At 40.9% G+C, this 20,573-nt stretch overlaps 2 protein-coding genes across 4 annotated transcripts; one reads left to right on the top strand and one right to left on the bottom strand.

Annotated features, from left to right (window-relative positions):
• Window positions 1-248: 248 nt before the first annotated feature.
• LOC131346875 (NACHT, LRR and PYD domains-containing protein 12-like) lies at window positions 249-10,119 on the bottom strand. Of its 3 annotated transcripts, none has more exons than XM_058380601.1 (10): window positions 10,043-10,119; window positions 8,399-8,774; window positions 5,742-7,509; window positions 5,372-5,545; window positions 5,026-5,178; window positions 4,089-4,256; window positions 3,739-3,912; window positions 2,954-3,121; window positions 1,161-1,207; window positions 249-928 (listed from the first exon to the last, which is right to left on the bottom strand). In XM_058380601.1, exons 1-10 carry the CDS (start codon window positions 10,082-10,084, stop codon window positions 378-380), a joined length of 3,621 nt encoding a protein of 1,206 aa, XP_058236584.1. In that variant the 5' UTR covers window positions 10,085-10,119; the 3' UTR covers window positions 249-377. The 3 variants fall into 3 exon arrangements, with proteins under 3 accessions (XP_058236584.1, XP_058236585.1, XP_058236586.1); XM_058380602.1 differs by lacking the exon at window positions 10,043-10,119 and adding an exon at window positions 8,883-9,985; XM_058380603.1 differs by lacking the exon at window positions 1,161-1,207 and having other exon boundaries at window positions 598-928.
• Window positions 10,120-13,791: 3,672 nt separating this feature from the next.
• On the top strand, window positions 13,792-17,333 carry LOC131346886 (uncharacterized). Its single transcript, XM_058380627.1, has 4 exons — window positions 13,792-15,519; window positions 15,888-16,083; window positions 16,522-16,600; window positions 16,724-17,333. The coding sequence occupies exons 1-4, from the start codon at window positions 13,922-13,924 to the stop codon at window positions 17,083-17,085; spliced, it is 2,235 nt and encodes a 744-aa protein (XP_058236610.1). The 5' UTR covers window positions 13,792-13,921; the 3' UTR covers window positions 17,086-17,333.
• The last annotated feature ends 3,240 nt before the right edge of the window (window positions 17,334-20,573 follow it).

Raw genomic sequence — 20,573 nt, 5'->3', positions numbered from 1 at the left:
AAATCATTCATTTTCTGTGTTTGTGATAACCCTCATAATACCCCCTTGGATTGGTCAATACGCCCTTGAATCTGCCCTTATTTGATGGTCATTATCAGTAATATCTAGTTATAAGGAGGAATGACTTCACTTCATTTGCCCAGTAGGTGGCACTAAAATACACAAATGTGCAGTACACAAGGAAAATAAGTTATGAAAGGAGATGTATGGTGGCATTTAAGTTATTTTTTATGAGATGAACTTTCACCAAACCAATTACAGCAACATAAAAACATAAAAAAGTTTAAACAAAATAAAAGAAATTCTTTAATAAAAAAAATAACATACATCATTGTAATATTATGCTGGCATTAAATGCAAAGTTTTGCTTAGAAGTTTCAAAAATGGATGAGAGAGATGGAGTCATTAACATTCTTGAGTCCAAATCCTGCAAAAAGTGTTTCTGTAAATGTTGTACGGAAAGTGTGTACGCGTGTCAGTGTGGGTGGGTCAGAGGAGATGGTGTAAAAGGACAGAATCCCAGCTGGGACATCCACATACACTGCTACTCTGTTAAACTTGGAACATGAACTGACCATTATCTTGTTATTGTGCATTACTGAACAATTGTTAAGATCTCCAACAGAACCAGACAAATCCAGGCTCCAGGACTTTTTTGAACATCCGAACACACAGTCATTTCTGCGTCCCCTCTTACTGATAGATTTGTATGCCACAGCGATGGAAGCCTTTTGATGCCACTCAATTTCCCAGTAGCAACGGCCAGACAGACTCTCTGCACTGAGCACCTGTGTCACGTACTGAAATTTCGGTCTGTGGTCTTGACCTTGTGGCTGATGTTCTGTCATAAGCAACAACCTGGTGTTTTCTTCGGTCAGTGAGAGGCGTGTGTTTGCTGTGTTGGGGTCCAGCGTCAGCTTGAAGGCATCTACACATGAGAACTTCCTTAGTATTACAGACATATATTTTACACTGACACTTTTCATAAAATTTTACATAAATAATAATACATTTTACAGCAAAAGTCAAAATTAGGAGAAGTAGAGTCAAAATTCAAAATTATGAGAACTGTATAATAGTTTTTTAACTTTACTTATTACTCATATCAGAAGTAAGTGTGTATTCTGATATTTTTGTGGTGTGTGTGAAACACAGCTTACACTTCTTGAGTCCTCTAGCTATTCTCAACTCTCCACAATGGTCCATACTAGAAGATAACAAAACATAACTAACTAGCCAACAATTACTAGGGTGGAATCAAACTTCATACCCAACAGTTATAGAGTTATATATACAGTTGTGCTCAGAAGTTTGCAGACCCTGACAGAAATGGCTAAACATTGCCATTTATTTGGAAAATATGACTGATAATGCAAAAGTTTTTTTCTTATTTAAGGATAGTGGTCACATAAAGTCATTAATTATCACATAGTTGTTTGACTCCTTTTTTAAAACCTAATGATAACTCAAATCACCCAAACAACCCTGATCAAAAGTTTACGTATCCTTGAATGTCTGGTCACATTATTAACACACAGGTTGACACACAGAGGTTTAAATGGCTATTAAAGGTTTCCACACCTGTGACTCATTGTAATTGTAATTAGTGTCTGTGTGTAAATAGTCAGTGGGTTTCTCAGCTTATGAGGTGATGCACTGACTTGGCTGGATACTGCACCATGGGGAAGATAAAAGAACTGCCAATGGACCTGCATAATAATGTAGTTGAACTTTATAAATCCGGAAAAGGATATAAAAAGATATCTCAGCACTAGAAAAAGAAAATACCTGTCACTACTGTTCAAACTCTGATGAAGAGCAGGAAAATAAGAGGTTCTGTTGATACTAAGCCACCGTCAGGTAGACCAAAAAAGATTTCACTCGATACTGCCAGAAGAATTGTTCGGGACACAAAGAAAAACCCCCAAACAACTTGGACAGGAATGCAGGCTGCTCTGGAAAAAAGTGGTGGTGTTGTTTCCAGAAGCACAAAAAGTAGGTACTTGAACACAAATGACCTGCATGGCCAGGAGAAAGCCACCACTTCACCCATGCCACAAAAAGGCCCGCTTTCAGTACACCAGACAGCACAGACAAGCCTCACCGCTTCAGAAGTAGCATCATTTGGAGTGATGAGACCAAAACTGTCCTTTACAGTCACAACCAAACATATAAACGTTATATTTGGAGAAGCGTCAACAAGGCCTATGGTGAAAAGTACACCATCCCTACTGTAAAGCATGCTGGTGGATCTCTTATGCTCTGGGGCTGTGTGAGCTCCAGTGGCACGGTGAAGTTAGTCAAAATTGATGGCAAAATGCATGCATCATGTTATCATAAAATACTGGCAGACAATTTGCATTCTACAGCACAAATGCTGTGCATGGAACGCTCTTGGATGTTCCAACATGACGATGATTCAAAGCACAAAGCCAAGTTGACCCTCCAATGGCTACAGCAAAAAAAGGTAAAGATTCTGGAATGGCCATCACAGTCTCCTGACCTCAATATCATCGAGCCACTTTGGAGAGATCTCAAACATGCAGTGTGTGCAAGGAAACGAAAACATTTACAGGAACTAGAGGCATTTTGCCAAGAGGAATGGGCAGCTATACCACCTGAGAGAATTAATTATTAAACAATTATTACAAAAGACTGCATGCCATCATTGATGCTAAAGGGGGCAGCACATGATATTAAGAACTAAAGGTATGCAAACTTTTGAACAGGGATTATTTCTTCATTTTCTTTAAACTCATGTTTTGTTTGATGATTGTGCTTCATGTCTTACATATGAACTTGAGTCCTATAAAAAAAACTACATAAATTAGTTTTGCCTTCTCACTCATGTTTTCTTTAAAAAAATGGTACACAACTTGCAAATTATCCCAAGGTATGCAAACTTTTGAGCACAACTGTGTATATATAGGTCAGATCAATAAGCTTGTCTTACTTGGCCTCCAGTTTATTGTCTGAAGTCCTCTTCAGTGAAATAAATTCTTCTAACTCTGGTCCTAGATGATTGTAGCTTAAATCCAGCTTGGTGAGGTGTGTGGGGTTTGAATGCAGAGCTAACACGAGTGAAGAGCAACTCTGTGATGTGAGACAACAGCCAGACAATCTAGAGATAGAAATACACAGAAAAAAAAATCTACCACCACCAGTGAATAATAATAAAACGCTCCAATAAATTATGAGAACACTTAAATCACACACTGGATCTTAATAAATGAAATATTCAAGTTGAAAATGTTTATTTATATACATTGTGTACATTGTTGAGAGCAAAATTATGTGACAGTGGTCATTGGAAACCAAACCACTGAGAAAAAGATTCAAAATTAAAATTACAGACTGATTCAAGTTGCATGAATTACAACACAGCAACTCATAATGCAAGTCTGTATTGCCCCCATGTGCACTCCTAACAATGTTTCATCTCCAGACTCTTTGCCATCCATCACATATGTTCAGTGTGGACCTGTCCTCATCAGTAAAGAGAACAGGGCACCAATGGTTGACCTGCCAATTCTGGTGTTCTCTGACAAATGCTAATCGAGCTGTCTGGTGCTGGGCATTGTGAACACAGGTGTTGTCAGAAATATGCACACCCATAGACTGCTTGAGGTCATTATGTAGGTCTACCTCTTTTCATATCCCTGAAGTTTATACCGTGATATCCCTTCATTTTTTGAGCAGAGTATATTTCAGTAATATGTTCAATTTTTGACCACTTACCTCAGTATTTCCAGAACACATTCTGAACTCTTTAATCCATCAGATAACACTTTGATACCAGAATCCAGCAGGTCGTTATCACTTAAATCCAGCTCTCTCAGGGACGAGTTTGCCTTTCTCAGAACTAAGGAGATACCTGGACAAGACTGCTCAGTGAGTTTACAGTCTGAGAGTCTAAAATCAGCAATGGGAGAGAATATTTAAGTTACCTATTAGACATTGTAAGGAGCACAAAGACTTTTTTTTATGCTTGTCCCTTAATGAAAGACATCAGTTGCATCAAACAAGTCAGGATGTGATTGAACACTTCAGATTGTGTATTAATATGTGCAGTATTATTTGCCACTCACTTCAGTAAGTTCAGATTACAGTGTGAACTCTTCAGTCCCTCAGATACGAGCTTCATTCCTTTATCCCGCAGTTCATTGCAACTCAGATCCAGCTCTCTCAAAGGTGACTTTTCTAAAGCTTTGCCAATGGATTTGCAAGATTCTGCAGTGAGCTTACAATCTGAGATCCTGTTAAACAAGAAAAAAAATGTGTACTGCCTGAGGGACTAATTCAACACAATGTGATGATTTGGGTTTCATTACATTCTCTTAAGGGAAATGGATTGCTGACTTGGGGCAGGAAGTGAAAAAAGGTCATGTAAAGAACAGTAAAGCACAATAAAGGCAGGCTATCATGAAGATATGTTCAAGTAAAAAGTAAACGTATTGTCACGGCCAGGATCCTCGCCCTAGGTGGGGCTCGAACCCGCGCCGTCCGTGGTGCGCGTGTACACACCAACACGCGACTAAATGCAGACCCAGACACAGGATTCAGAGAAGCGCTGCTTTATTACATAAAGACAGGACATGGGGAAACAGACGGGTGACGAGACATGGCGTGGTTAACTGAATACTGAAAACTAAAACTAAAGACGGCCAGGAGAAGAGCCGGACTGGAACCACGGAACGAATAACAGCAAACAATCACGGACAAAGACATGCACAGAAGGATCCCTATTTATAGGGCTAAACATTAGGGTTAACAGGTTACAGGTGACACAATCAGGGGACAGAACAATAGGACAGGTAATCACAAGTCACACACGAACAAGCAGGCTTCTCAGGTTCCCCTGCCAGCGCCCTCCTCAGGCCAGGCAGGGAACAGTCCAGCAGTTTCCTGACACGTATATATATCCATCGTACAGGAAAAGAATTCAGGTTTACTTTTGGACGATTGTTTGTTTCAAAAAATCTAATATTGTTCAACAGGAAAAGTAATAACCATTCTGTGACTGACCTTAATGTGTCCAGTTTACAGTTTGGGCTCTTGAGTCCAGTAAAGAGCTGATCTATCCCCTTCTGCAGGTTATTGTAGCTCAGATCCAGTTTTCTCAGGGAGGAATTTCTTAAACATAGCGCTGACAATGTGGTCAGCTTACAGTTAGAGAGACTGTAGATAGGAGACACAATATTTTTTATCAAATTTTGCTAATTACAATTGCCTTTTGCCATTTAATTGTGTACAACTCTATTTGGTGGTCCATTGCAGGACACCATACAGTGATTCATCCACACCTGAAACTATCCACCTGGTATGTTTTGGGAGTTCATTTTGCACAAATTTTCACAGTGTGTTTCTTTACCGTAGTATCTCTAATTTACAATTTAAACTCTTCAGCCCTTCATACAGCAATTTTAGTCCTGCATCCTGTAGGTCATTGTCACTCAGGTCAAGCTCTCTCAGGGGTGAATTTGCTGACTGTAAAGCTGATGCAATGTTTTCACAGGACGTCTTTGTTAGATGACAATCTGCCAGACTACAGCAAGAGAAATCAGAGAGGTGTTCATCAATTTATTAATTCTGATCAGCATACAGTATATCCATGGTTAAACATTTGAAGTATGACGATGCTGCTGTTAGTTTTGTAAAGAGATTTCACAATAAACCAGAATAACAAACTGTTTCCTAAAACAAAAAACATTTAAAGTAGTTATGTTAGCAGATATACTCACATAGCCTTCCTGCAGTTCCTTAGCGCTGGAATTAGTCTTCTACGTCCCTCTTCTGTTGTGTTGTATTTTTTTAGGTCCAACTCATCTATCACTTCTTCTGAAACTTGAAACATGTTAGCCATAGCTGAACAATGTGCAAGAGTGAGCTTTTTGGACTTTTTTTTAGACTTGAGGTAAGTCTGAATTTCTTGCTGAAGAGTGTCATCCTTCATTTCTATTAAGCAGTGTGAGAGATTGAGCCAGCGCTCAGGGTTGATGTTTTTTTTTTGTCCGTGTTTCAGGTTTTGCTTTATTTTCTCAACACTCTCGGGGCTGCTCATGGTATGGGGTAGTAGACCTTGCAGGAGCCTCTGGTTGGATTCCAGTGACATGCCGTGAAGAAAGCGGAGGAAAAGGTCAAGATGTCCGTTCTTACTCTTCAAGGCTTCATTCACTGCATGCTTCATTAGAACATCCAGTGGTACTCCTTCCACAACCTTGGTCTTTGGCAGGAACATCTTCACTTCTGCCAAGTTCTTGCATAGATAACAATAGAACACATAAAGAGCAGCAAAAAATTCTTGGAAGCTCAAGTGCACAAAGCAATAAACTTTTGTGCGAAAAAACGGAGATTCCATTTTAAAGATTTCAGTGCAAAGCCCAGAGTATAAGAAGGCTCCTTGGACATTGATTCCACACTCTTCAAGATCTTTTTCAGAGAAGAGAACGTTGCTATTTAGCAGCTGTTTGAAAGCCAATTCGGCAAGTTTCAGAATCATGTTTTTGTTGGACTCCAGCAGTAACTTTGAGTCTATTTCATGGCTCTGGTCAAATTTCTCATTCTTCCTGTTTATCTGAACAAGTAAAAAGTGAGAGTACATTTCAGTTAGTGTTGTGGGGATTTCTTCTTTGTGAATGTGGGTAAGACAATTCTGAAGAGCAGTAACTGAAATCCAACAAAAGACTGGAATTTGGCACATAATGTGAAGACTCCTTGCTTTCTTAATGTGCGAGATGATTCTGTTGGCTTCGTTCATATCGGTCACTCTCTTTCTAAAGTACTGCTCCTTTCGGGAGTCACTGAATCCCTGAATTTCTGTTACATGGTTAATGTACTCGGAGGGTATCTGATTGGCTGCTGCCGGTCGAGATGTTATCCATATAAGAGCAGAAGGGAGTAGCTTTCCTTTGATGAGATTTATAATTAAGGCTTCCACTTTACATTTGGTGTGAACATCACTGACATGACCTTTTCTAAAGCTCAGCTGAATTCTACTCTCCTCAAGACCATCAAATATGAATAGAATCTTTTTGTCAACATATATGTTTGAGTCACAGCCTTTAAGTTGGGGATGCAAGTAAACCAAAAGTTCATGAAGACTATAATCAGCTTCGATCAGGTTCAGCTGACGAAATGGAAGTACAAACAGAAACTCCACATCTTGATTAGCTTTATTCTCAGCCCAGTCAAGGATGAATTTCTGCACAGAGACTGTTTTTCCAATGCCAGCTACACCCTTTGTAAGAACAGTTTTGATTTCTTCTTCATTCTTCCTAAAGATGTCATTGCAGTTGATTCTGGTTTCGTCTGAAAGTTTTGAATCACCGTTCATCAAAACCTTATCATGAGCATCACTTTCTCCTTTTGTAATAATCAGATCTGTGTATATGTCATTAAGTCGAATCTTCTTCTTATCTTTAGCAGTCTCCTCAACTATGAAACTATTTCGAGTCTTCAGCCAGTCTTTATGTTTTTCCATGACAATCTGATATTGATCAGGCTCTTGCTCTGTTCACAGAGAGAAAATGTCATTGTCATAAATGACAGAGATTTTAGTTTGCCAATTTATATACAGCATAAAAAATTTATTTCAACTATACAGCAAGCAATGTGGCTTTATAATTACAAGTCACATTAATTTTTTGAATCTCGACTTGTGAAATGTACATCCTCTGACTGGACAAACACTTCAGACAAAGAGACGATGCCTGGATTTTCTTTCATGTTGTACTAACTGCTCCTTGTAGTCCCTGAGCTACTGTATGGTACAGATCAGGACATATTTTTGATACCGACTACAACACACTTCTGTAATTAGCTCTTGAGTAAGGGACTCTGCAACTGTATCTGCTTTTGTATTGACTTATACTGTACATAGTGGCAGATTTTTTTTATTTAAGCTTAAAGTGATCAGGAATGTGGGTCAGAGAGACCATGTGAACTAAACCTGGTTACCTAAACTATGTTGAACTAAGATATTCCTCAGGGCATGTTTGGTGTCATATTTCATGGTGAACAATGTGGTGACATCATAAATATCAGACAAGTTTAGGAAACAACGTTCACGGTATATAGTTTTATATCCCACATTGTTTACACATTAACCTTCTAAGACGACCTAATGGTAAGGTATTGGTATGTTAAACACATTTTAAGATGATCTCTGACTAGCTAAAAGAACCTCCTGCAAGTATATAAAAAAGCCTAGGCATGCAAATCGTTAGAAATCTCTGAGTTAATGGCATAACTGTTTCTTAAATAGTCTATTAAAGCCGTTGACATAAGTACATTATTGTATGAGCAAGTCTTTCTGCAACACTGTTGTAATTATAATGGTGTAATTATGCTATTATTAGTTCTACACTGTAAATGTCCATGGGTAGCAAATCATCCTTACCTTTGACTGACACTTTTACACCGGCTGGTTGACCCGTCTCTCTTGATTCATGGGCCAGTCTCTGCTTCTCTACAGGCACAGCATTCTGATCAGACTCTTTCTGTTGTTGTTGTATTTGCTTTTCTAATTGACGTGCAAGATTATTGTTTTTCATTTCTTTCAAAATGTCTATAGTGATTTGAAGAGCATCTTGATTCCCATATGTTTCGATCATTTTTTCAGCCACTACTACTTGTGATTTTTTGAACACGGCTCCTTTTGGAATTTTTTTGTCATCCCTTTGACAAAGAAAAAATACAAATCTCTCAAAGTCATCACCCACAAGATCATCCAAGGCTTTAAGTAGAGTGATTGCTGATCTGTTCATGGTGTAAGGCTGGAAAAAAAAAAAGGTTTTGGGGGTTTTATTAAATTTCTTGTTGAATTACACATTATTACACATGGATTAACCAACTGGTTCAAACTGACACTGTTATTAAATTACCTTTTGTAATGAAAGTCAAGCAAACATCATCCAACACCATATTCTTCACAACATGGTAATAGAATAGGTTACAATGCCGCACTATAAATGTTAGCAATCACTGCATTCATAGTAACACTCATATTTATTTACAGTGGGTGTTATTGCATATTTGTATTTTTTATTTTGTGATGGAAATCACAACACACCATTATCAAAGTTATACTATCTGACAGGTTCTTATATTGCTGATTGGTCTGCTGATTTAAATGAAAACTCTGGACCTGATGTGCTGTGCCTGTTGGAAAGTTCTGAAATAAACAGCATTATGGCTTAAATCTATAAACGAACTACAAGGTGTTTCACAAGTCCAGCATCATAGACTTTATCTAGAGTTGTACGCATGTATCTGAGCAAGGAAGGACATGGTTAGAGGGTGCTGGAGAAAAAACACTGTTTAAATTAGCTAAAGCACATATAAATTTATGTGCTGGGAAATAAAAATGTAATGGAAATGTCAGTAAAATTGTTTTATTTTTCTCTTAGGATGCTGGACTTAACTTCTTAATGGTGAATTCTATTATTGAAATTTAAATAATGTTCATGAAATAAAACCGTGCTAAGGGGCCGTATGGAACTTATTTTATGGATAAGAGGAAAGTTAAGAGGCAAACCTACAGTACCTTCTGTACTATAGAATCTACAGGAGAACTCGTTTTAGTCATCATTTGATTATTAATTCATTTCAAAGGTGTCTCTTTATCCATTACAACAAACCCAGAGGTTTCTGATGAACTGATAAACTCTGCATCAGGAAGTTGCTTAGACATCCACTTGCGCAATATCTATTACTATTGCATGTAAAGTTAAAACTAATCGCCCTTCATCACATCTTTGGATTCATAACGCGTGTCCATCTTTTCTTTTCTTTTTCCCCCCTCCCTCTAAAAAGTCTCCTTAATATGATTGCTTCAGAAAGAAAGTGAGCGCGTAAAATGAATGTAAACGCAAACACCGCCATTTTATAATCTTTCTCTTACTTTTTTTTTAAAGTCTGTTATAAACATCGATACCATATATATAAAGTCGGAGCCTAATACTGACCGCGCATAAAGTTTGAGTCTTACACCGCTTAAAATACCGAAAGTAATACCGGTTTGAAAAATACAAATATAGATCACCTGTGACATCGCTGAGGTAAAAGAATGACTCAACACTTTCATTTCACTGAAAAGAACCCGAGAAATTGGCGCCAAAGCCTCCCGCTTATTCAAAATAAAAGTCACACGGTTTGAGGAAGTGACCTGTAATACGGGCAGGAGGTGTATTTAGAGTCCACACTGGTTCTTCACTTCTCACTATGGGGGAAAAAGTAGACTTCATCTGAACTACTTCAAGTATAGTGCAAGTTCACTCTCACGTGGCAGTATGCTATGAAATTCTTAATTAAATGTTCTCTTGAAACAACATTAGACATGGACATGACAACAAGTTAAGGATACTTCACTGGCCTCCTCAGTCACTAGATTTTAATACATTTGACACGTGGTTTTACAAAACATACTTTTTATATCATGTTTTTATATCAATCTTATATATTCATTTATTTATGTACCTAACTGACAATAATAATTGTTGGTATTATCATCAGTAACTATTTAGTTTTCTCCCAGTAAGTAATCAGTTAACATTACACTGTATATTATAGTGTAGATTCTGAGGGTGTGACACTGCTTCAACCTGCAGCCTCTCACACTTCTTTAAACACACTAGGCCCTCTTCCAATTTAGTTGTCATGCTCTTCCCCTGAGCACTTCAACTTGGAAGAGGCCATTAAACAGGGAGGAAACACCTATTATTATTTAAATAGTCCAACATCCTTTCACTGAATCCAATAACACAAATAGGTTTTTTCATGACTTCCAGTGGTATTAAATATGAAAAGAGAAACATGTAGGCCACAATGACATGATTATTTATCAATCATACACAAGCAGCAGTTATTCTCCCCTGCAACTTGAACTTTACCGAGTGCAAGTGTCTAGGGGAAGTAAGTAGAGGTTTGAATTTGCTACAAGAAACTAAAAACAAGTAAGCTTTTTTCAGACTTCCTGTGGAAAAATTTACCAGCAGCTGAAGAGCTAGACAAACCATTACAAGCTCACCAAATAGTAGCTCACACTTTTCCTCCTTGAAAATGTGTTGGTAATGTCAGATCTAATATAACTTAGTTGTTTTAGCGCTGTAGCATACATTATGATGAATCTTTTCAGATTATGTTTTTTTTCCAAGGCATTGTTACTTGCCAGTGTGTCCTGTCATGGCTATGCTAAGTTTTGATTCCTAAAACACTATTAAACTATTTTTATGAAGTCTGGTTTGTGGTAGCTGTGCTTAAAATTAAATCAGTATAATCTTAATTCAAGTAATGAAAGATTTAAAATTCTGACAGTAAACAGAGTTGAGTTCTACTGTAAGGTTAACCCTGCCTGGGATAAATGTTTGGAAATTATTTCATTGAAAATATCCATTAGAAACTTAAAAGTAATCAAAAAGTAATCAAATGTAATCAGTTACTTTACTTTTATAAAGTAATTGAAGTTACACTACTTATTACATTTTAAACAGAGTAACTTGTAATCTGTAACCTATTACATTTCCAAAGTAACCTACCCAACACTGCTCATAGTCAGCATGTCATCTTCTGCACTAAAGACATCCCTTATTCATCAAACTTTTTGTTGAGATTTGTTGCTGTCAGTCACAGGCTCAATTAAATATGGACAATGTTGCAAAAGAGAGGAGATGGAATGCAGGAATCTGAAACACAACAGACACTGAAGGAAATCTCAGAACTTTAGAATGAGTGTTTTACTGAACAATTGTGTGTTATATTTTATATATTAACAGTCAGCTATGCAAAAGTAACAAAACACAATCTGAAAGGTGAGTAATCCAACAAAAAAGGCATAGGGTCAAAACACAGACAGGCAATGGCAGAGGAACAAAGAACGGTTCAGTAGAGTAGTGTGAACTAATAATACCTTGTGTAAAATGAATTGAGATGTCGGTTTAAATGTCCCTAATGGCAGGAAGTGACCCGGAAGTGTTCAATACTCTAATAAAAAAAATTATTGTTTACATTAAAAATATAATCTTTTGTCATACTTTTAAAAGCTTAACACCTTTTCATCATTTGTTATAGTCCCAAGAATGAGGACTTAGGGGGTTAAGATCGTCTCAGTTTGCTCTGTTTGCTCATACTGCCACACTGTGAAATGAGCCAGACAAATTCTGTTCAAATTTAATGTAAATGTAGATTTTATTTCTATAGTTCTATTTATTTTATTTTCTGTAGATTTTCTGACCATGTCATGGATGTCACAGAGAAAGACTCACAAACTGACTCTGACACTGATGGTAGATTCTTGGTGCATAACACAGCTTGGACAAAGAGGTCAGTCAAACTGCTTGAAATGTATTCTTACATATGTGAACATAAACATTTTCATTTTTGTAAATCAAATAGACACAGACTCCGCCAATCAGCAATAGAGCAGAATTACATAAACATGGAGACAACAGATAATGAATCTATGGACCTGCTGCCCAATTTTAGTTCCAGGTAAGATTTCTGCTAGGAAAGGGAAGAATGGTAAAAATCTCTGAATGCTATCAACCAAGCTGTTTTTGAAAAATTGATGTTTTTCTGGGTGTGTGTTGCTAAACAACTAGCTGTAACTTTCTAACACCACATTGTTTTACACTATACACCACCGAAGTGTGGAGTTAACACTGCATTATGTACATATTGTGATCGTGCCACGCCCGCCGCCGCACGCACACAGAAAAGAGCCACTCCTCGCCTCCCTCCTTTCCCGGAAAAACACGGAAGCAGATCTGCACCATGGCCAGAGCCGCTAAATTAGAGCGCAGGGCGGAGCGGGAGAAAGTGCGCCAAAATGCTCTGGGCCAGTCAGAAGCGCCCTTAAACCCTTCACCCTCCAGCAGAGCAACATAGCAGAGAGGTTGGCTCTGCCGGCCACACAAGGTGAGGGGAGCCCCCTACTGGACTAACAGGTACCCTATGTGTTGTTTCCAGGCAGTTTGGACTGAGAGAAGCCCTGTGTGGAATTGCTGATGCCCAGCCTCCCTCCTGGATCTGCACCAGCCTCCCTCCTGGATCTGCACCAGCCTCCTCCTAACGCCTCCAGGCCTGGCCAGGACCCTGCTGCTGCCCACGGCTTCTTCACTCCGGTTCAGGGAAGGAATTGCCTTAACTGACTCTTCTCTTTTATTCTCCTTTTTCCTTCTCTTCAAGCCCAGCAAGTTTCTTCCTTCCTTACCTTTTTTGTTGTTGGTGATTAAAAGCTGGTATTGACATGCTACCTGGCTCTGTGTGTTGTTCTCTGTCACGACTCAGCACGCTACACTGGTGGAGGATGCGGTGAGAGGACGCCGAATAACATGGAGGCCTTCCTCGAGACCTTCGAGTGTACTGCTGAACGGGAAGGCTGGCCGCAAGGGGACTGGGCCGATGTGCTAGCCCCTCTCCTCACAGGGGCCGCCCAACTGGCTTACCATGCCCTCAAGCTGGATGAAGCGCATGATTATGAGCTGGTGAAGGCGGAAATCCTCTCCCGGTGCGGCCAGTCTCCAGTCAACGCAGCAGGGGACTTCCATAGGTGGCCGTACAACCCCAGCACCAACCCATGGGCCCAGATAGATGATCTCCTCTCATGCTGTCACTGGTGGCTCCAACCTGACCAGCTGTCAGCCAAGGAAGTCACAGAGCAGGTGGTCATGGATCAGTTCCTGCAGGCCCTCCCTCCCAAAGAGTGCAAGGCCGTGGGGCTCCATAGCCCCACCTCAACGAGAGAGCTCCTTGATGGACTGGAGTACACGCTGGTGACCCTGGAGATCTGGCTGCCGGACACGGGGGCCCACGGGGAAAGAAGGAGGCTAGACAAGAGGCCCCCTCGTGGCCCCGTCAACGAACCCATGCCCACCGAGCCCAAACTTGCGCCACCGGCCCGGGGTCCCAAACCCTGGCTGGCGGGATGTGTTCTGCACGTGGCCACCCTGCCGGATTCCCCTCAGGTCACGGTAGAGTTCCAGGGCCACCCCGTGCAGGCCCTGCTGGACTCAAGAAGTACCATCACCCTGGTCCGACCCGGCACCCTCCCCAAGACCACAAAGCCAGCGGGGACTATACCCTTCTCCTGAGGATGTCCATCTATCACCTGCAGACGGATGGGCTGGTGGAGCGGTTTAACCAGACCCTCAAAAGGATGCTGCGGCGGGTGGTGGACGAGGAAGGGAGGAACTGGGATCTCCTCCTCCCCTATGTCCAGGACATGCAGGCCAGAATAGGCCGGGTAGGGCCTATTGTACAGGAACATATGGAGACAGCCCAAAGAGACCAGCAGTGGGTCTACAACAGACCGGCCCAGACCTGGGAGTTACACCCCAGGGACCAGGTGATCCTCCTAGTCCCCAACACCGCCTGCAAGTTCCTGGCCAAGTGGCAGGGCCCCTACACAGTCCTCAAATGGGTTGGGCCTGTGAACTACCGCCCCCAACAACCAGGTAAGCGTGCAGACACACAGCTGTACCACATCAACATCATAAAAAGATGGTTGCCGGCCCAGCCAGTTGTGTCTGCATTTGCTTCTGCCACCACAGACCCCCAGGAGCGCCCCCTGGTCGGGAGGGGAGAGGAGCTGAAAGCGGCGCTAGCCAGCCGCCCGGTGCTCCGAAACCCTGATTTCCAGCTCCCCTTCACCCTCCACACCGACGCCTCCGAGACAGGGCTCGGCGCAGTTCTGTCCCAGGTATTTGAAGGGGAGGAGCACCCGGTCCTCTACACCTCAAGGAAGCTGACCCCGGCTGAGAAAAACTACGCGGCAGTTGAACAAGAAGCCCTGCCAATCAAATGGGCCATTGAGGAACTGCGCTACTACCTGGCAGGGCACCACTTCACCCTGGTCACCAACCACGCACCCCTGCAGTGGATGGCTAAAGCCAAAGACGCCAATGCGCGGGTGACTAGGTGGTTCCTCTTGTTGCAGGACTTCTCGTTCCAGGGCCAGCACAGAGCTGGGGGCCAACATGGGAACGCAGATGGTCTGTCTCGCGCCCACTCCCTTTGGGCCCGAAGATCGCCAGGAAAAAGGGGCTCAGAGCTAAGGGGGAGGCCCTGTGATGGCCCCGCACCCGCTGCCGCACGCACACAGAAAAGAGCCACTCCTTGCCTCCCTCCTTTCCCGGAAAAACACGCACAGCAGCGCTTCAGCACCCTGGACAGCGGCGCCAGTGCAGCGCGGAAGCAGATCAGCACCACGGCCAATGCTGCTAAATTAGAGCACAGGCTGGAGTGGGAGAAAGCACACCAAAATGCTCTGGGCCAATCAGAAGTGCCCTTAAACCCTTCACTCTCCAGCAGAGCAACACAGCAGAGAGGTTGGCTCTGTCGGCCACACAAGGTGAGGGGAGCCCCCTACTGGATTAACAGGTACACTATGTGTTGTTTCCAGGCAGTTCGGACTGAGAAAAGCCCTGTGTGGAATCTCTCCTGGATCTGCACCAGCCTCCTCCTGATGCCCCCAGGCCTGGCCAGGACCCCGCTGCTGCCCACAGCTTCTTCACTCTGGTTCAGGTAAGGAATTGCCTTAACTGACTCTCCTCTTTCGTGCTCCTTTTTTCCTTCTCTTCAAGCCCAGCAACCCTAAGTTTCTTCCTTCCTTACCTTTTTTGTTGTTGGTGATTAAAAGCTGGTATTGATGTGCTACCTGGCTCTGTGTGTTGTTCTCTGTCTCCGCTCAGCACGCTACAGTATGTTGTATGTATACGCTAAAAACATCTCAGAATTGATTATACTAATCACATTCAAGTGGTTAAAAGCACTAAAACATTAAAATTTTAGGCTTCTCATGAATGTCTTTGAAAATTCAGATTTGCTAAACTTTTACTCACACACGTCACTTGATTTTGAAAGTGAAATTACAAGTTAACAATTTCCAACAGACAAAAAGGAAGGAGGATACAAAAGAAACAAGAAGGAGTGGAGAAGAAAAACATGTCTGATAAGTTGAAGGAAATGACAAAGAAGAACAGAAGACTTGAGAGACTGTTAGAGGAGGCCAGTGAAAACAAATCTCAAAGAAAACTGCAACTTGAGAGACTGTTAGAGGAGGCAAATCATATGAACAGGAAATTAAAGGTTAGTATCATTTTATAGAAAAAATTTTAACAATCATACTGTCGCACAATGTTATAGTGTAGAATTCAGTATTTACATTTTGTTTAGCTCACAGATCAGAATGTTCTTAGCTAAATATACCTGTCTAAACCTAACTGCCTCTTAAAGGATTGGTTTAGAAAATATCATTGCCTCAATACTGTCACGGATGCATCGACCTCAGCCATGCAACCATGCCCACAATCACCAGTTGGATTTATCTCCTGTGGTACCCTGTTTGTGTTCGGACTGCAGTGCTTTAGTTCTTACGGTTTTCCGTTACCCTTTTTAGTACCTCCTTTTTTCCCAGTTTCTGGTTCGTCTTTCCCACCACGTTCCTCAATAAACCACTTTGCACATACCTGTTTCATCTCGGTTCTCATCCTTGGTCAAGTGTGACAGTTTTGTCTATTTTTGTAGAACAACATTCATTCTGTCATTTGGCTGACCCTGCTGGTTCTGGTTCCACTGGGTATTGGATTACACTTTGATTGTAAAGGTAAATGCTGATCAAACTACAGCTACCAAATATCAAATCCAATATTCCCACTAAAGTTAAAGACCAAACAGAAGACCCCTGTATTATCCATATTATCTGCTTGGTTTTGTATCTGCTTTTTAGAACATGAGGTGAATCATCCTGAGCTTCGACTGATGTTAGTGGGGAAAACTGGAACAGGAAAGAGTGCATTAGGAAACACCATCCTGCGTGAAGAGGCCTTCAGAGTCGAGGCGTCTCCTTCATCTGTGACCACAAACTGTAATACGAAGGACAAAATCCTGGATGGTGAGAACATCACCATAATTGACACTCCTGGTGTCATGGACACGTGGCTAATATCGACCCAAATGGCCTACAATGCACATGATTGTATCTCCATTTTTTCTCACAAACCACATGTGTTCCTGCTGGTTATCAGAGCTACTGTAGTTAAGTGCAGGGTTTTTTGGAGTGCTGACCAGTTAGGAGTAAAGTGTTCATAGAACAGGTGGGCCTTTGTCTGTTTTTTGAAGATACTGTTTTTTAGGTGATAGATAGTGCTGTCTGGACTGAGTATGGAAGTTTATTCCACAGTTAGATTGAAGGTTCTGGACAGGGTTCTCAGGCATCAATGAGTACGTAAAAAAAATTAGATAGATGGATGGATGGATGGATGGATGGATACTTTATTCATCCCAAAGTGAAATTCACAGTTTCCAGCAGTATCACAAACACAGGTAATAGATAAAATAGGAAAGAATATAACAAAAAATACTAAAAAAAAAAAAAAAATTAGGGTACAGAAATATAACAAAAAATATATATCAAATAACAAAATATAAAATATTAAAAAATATATCAGAATATAACAATATTATAAAATATAGCAGAAAAAATAGTATATACAGAGATTTAGGAATAAATATGGAGAATGATATGCAAAACAAGATAAGTAATGTGCAAAAAAGTGTTTAAGGTTTCAGACCTAGTTGATGTGCAAAAACTGTTTATGTGCAAAAACTGTGTGTTTATGAGTCCTGTGCAAAATTTATTGAGAGTTCTGTATAAACGGGAGTGTATTATGTGTAGTGTGTGGTTTATTGTACAGTCCAGGACAGAGAGAAGAGTAGTGTCAGCACTGACACTCCTCAGTCTGTCAGTGGAGCAGGGCAGTGACAGCAACCTGTCACTGAAGCTGCTTCTCTGTCTGGATATGATGTTGTACAGTGGATGCAGTGGATTGTCCATGATGGACAGGAGCCTGCTCAGTGCCCTCCTCTCTGCCACTGATGTCAGGCTGTCCACTTCTGAGCCTACAATCGAGCCCGCCTTCCTCACCAGCTTGTCCAGACGTGAGGCATCCTTCTTCTTTATGCTGCCTCCCCAGCACACTGCTGCATTGAAGAGGGCACTCACCGCAACAGTCTGATTGAACATCTGCACTAGCTTTTTGCAGATGTTAAAGGAAGCCAACCTTCTTAGGAAGTACAGCCGGCTCTGTCCTTTCCTACACAGAGCGTCTATGTTGGCAGTCCAGTCCATTCTTTCATCCAGCTGTACTCCAAGGTACTTGTAGGTCTTGACAAACTCCACAAGACCTACAAGTACCTTGGAGTACATTTGTATTTGTTTTTTTCAATAGGTTCCCAGGGCAGACCCTACACCAAGAATAAAACTCTAACTAATATAAGACTGGAATGAGTGGGAAAAAAATTAGAGAGGGTGAAAACTTTTGCACTTATTTCCATAATATGTAAAATTGGTTTTCACAGGGTTGCCAGAATTTAGCAGTTGTTGTGGGAGTAATTTTTGTGGTTTAGAGTGTTTAAAGTGTATATGAATGCATTCTTGTTTGTGTTTGTATAAAACACTGAGAATCAGAGGACAGCTGTGATTTGGTTGTCAGGCACCACATGAGTTTATTGAGCACCTCTATTTACAGGTTTAACAATGTAGGGTTTAACGCGGCATGAGGGACGAGAGGTTTGGGTACGTTTATTGACTTTGTACCGAGACTGGATGGCCTGTGTAGAGTGAGTAACAGTGTTAGTAACATCAGTCTGACAGACCTTCTTGGCAGTAGATGGAACTTGGACAGAAGCGTCAATCCTGTGACGGCCGGGGTTGGAGCTGTGTCCAAGGTCCTCGTGCCCAGCCGTAGGTGTATTAGTACCTTGAGAAGAGTAGAGCTGGGCCCTGAGCAGGAGCACAGCACGTCATAGAGAGTCAAGGGTTGAAGGAGATATAGCTGGGAGTAAGTGGGAAGATAAATGCTATTAAATCTGCAGCTAGTACAAATGCAATAGAAAAAGAGCAATGAATTAAAACTAAGCAATAAAAGACAGAGCATTTTTATGACTGACCTCGAAAGTTTAATTATAATGGAATGTGAAAAAGTTAAAAGGTAAAAGATAATGGTGTCCAAAAAGAACCTGATTTTCCAGAAAGAAAATGTGAGGGACTTTCCCAGCAAAGAGGGGTTGGTTTGAATATTATGAGAAGATAATAGAAAAGAATAAAAGGACTATGGTTTGGGATGTTATTTGCAAGGTTGTTGGGATGTCATTTGTGAGCATCTCCGATTACAAATAATATACCTTGTCTCTGCATTCGTCCAGTCTGCGCAGTTTGGCTTTCTTTAGTTAGAGTCTTGCTCAACTGAGCTTGTCGGGACTATGTGGACTTGGAGTCAGATAATAGCAAGTATTAATTGAGCAGTATAAAATATTTTCCACATTGTCTGACAACCTTTTGAAGTAGGTATGATTTCACAGGTTGCCTGGCAACCTTGCTCAGGAGATGGGTGCTAAGTGAGTTCCCTATCAATGTAATAGGATTATGAGCTTTATTCTGTGATCTATAATAAACTTTCATAATTCAAACAAACCTAAATGATGTGTTCACTTAAATTCTTGGCATTTGGCAGACACTGTCATGTGTAAAATTACATATTATCTCATTCATACAGTTGAGCAGTAAAAGGCTTTGTGCAAGGGCCAGCAGTGGTAGCACTTGGTGGTAGTGCTGGGATTTGAACTTTTTGCCTCTTGAGCAGTAGTCCAACATCTTGATTGCTTAGCTAACAATGCAGCCTTTCACAGCCACCAGCACTGAATGTAAATAAAAATTTGTGGGGGAAAAAATGTATTTGTATGAATGTTTAAAAAAAGAAAATGTAAACTGTATTTTTCCAACTCTTTAATGCGGCTTGATTTGTACTTGGGGGTCACAGGAAAAAATTTATTCTGAACAAGTCTATGAAATACTGGCCCACTCTCAACACCTACTGGTGACATAACTAATAGATAAGTAAAAAAACATTCACCAAAAAGTTAAGTATAAGCTTTAAAATCATCTCTGTTGGCTTTTACCGGGGTTTCACGAATTCTTAAGTCTTAAAAATTCCACAAATTCCGCAACACCTTCCTCCATTTAAACCATTCTAAACCACTGAGCGTGACATGCCTTTGACCTTTGTCTGTCTCTTCAAACTTTGAGGATTTAGTTTTGTAGATATATTATGGTAAGCATATTTATGAATAAAACAATTAAAGTAGCGTACAGTCCACACTCCAAAGTTTTCAGGTGCAGCAGAACTCTAACGTTAATTGTCTATAGCTCCTTGTGCACATCTGCTTTTCAAAAGTAAACAGCGTCTCGTGCACGCTCCCTTTATTCAATCTCGCATTGCAACACGTTGCTCTCAGCATATACTTTGATCTGATTGGTCAAATGACAGACAGCGCGAGACCTGCAGCTGAAAGTGCAGCTGAAGCACACGCTCACTGCATGTTTAATAGAGAAACTGTGGAGAAAGTGAAAGACTTGAGCTGCCTTAAAGTCTCAACAAATGACTCCAAAGCTCTAAATAATTATTGGATTTTCAGGTGATCAGTTTACTGGGTTATTTTTAAATTGCTGTACCCAGGGGCGTTTCTAGGATTTGAAAACATCAGGGGCTGAGCCTGAAACATCAGGGGCTAATTAGGGA

This window comes from Hemibagrus wyckioides, linkage group LG26, assembly GCF_019097595.1.
Source record: "Hemibagrus wyckioides isolate EC202008001 linkage group LG26, SWU_Hwy_1.0, whole genome shotgun sequence".
In the NCBI taxonomy this organism is placed as follows: Eukaryota; Metazoa; Chordata; class Actinopteri; order Siluriformes; family Bagridae; genus Hemibagrus; species Hemibagrus wyckioides.
The sequence above is the reverse complement of the archived record's forward strand: the minus strand, read 5'-3'. Positions and strand labels throughout refer to the sequence as shown.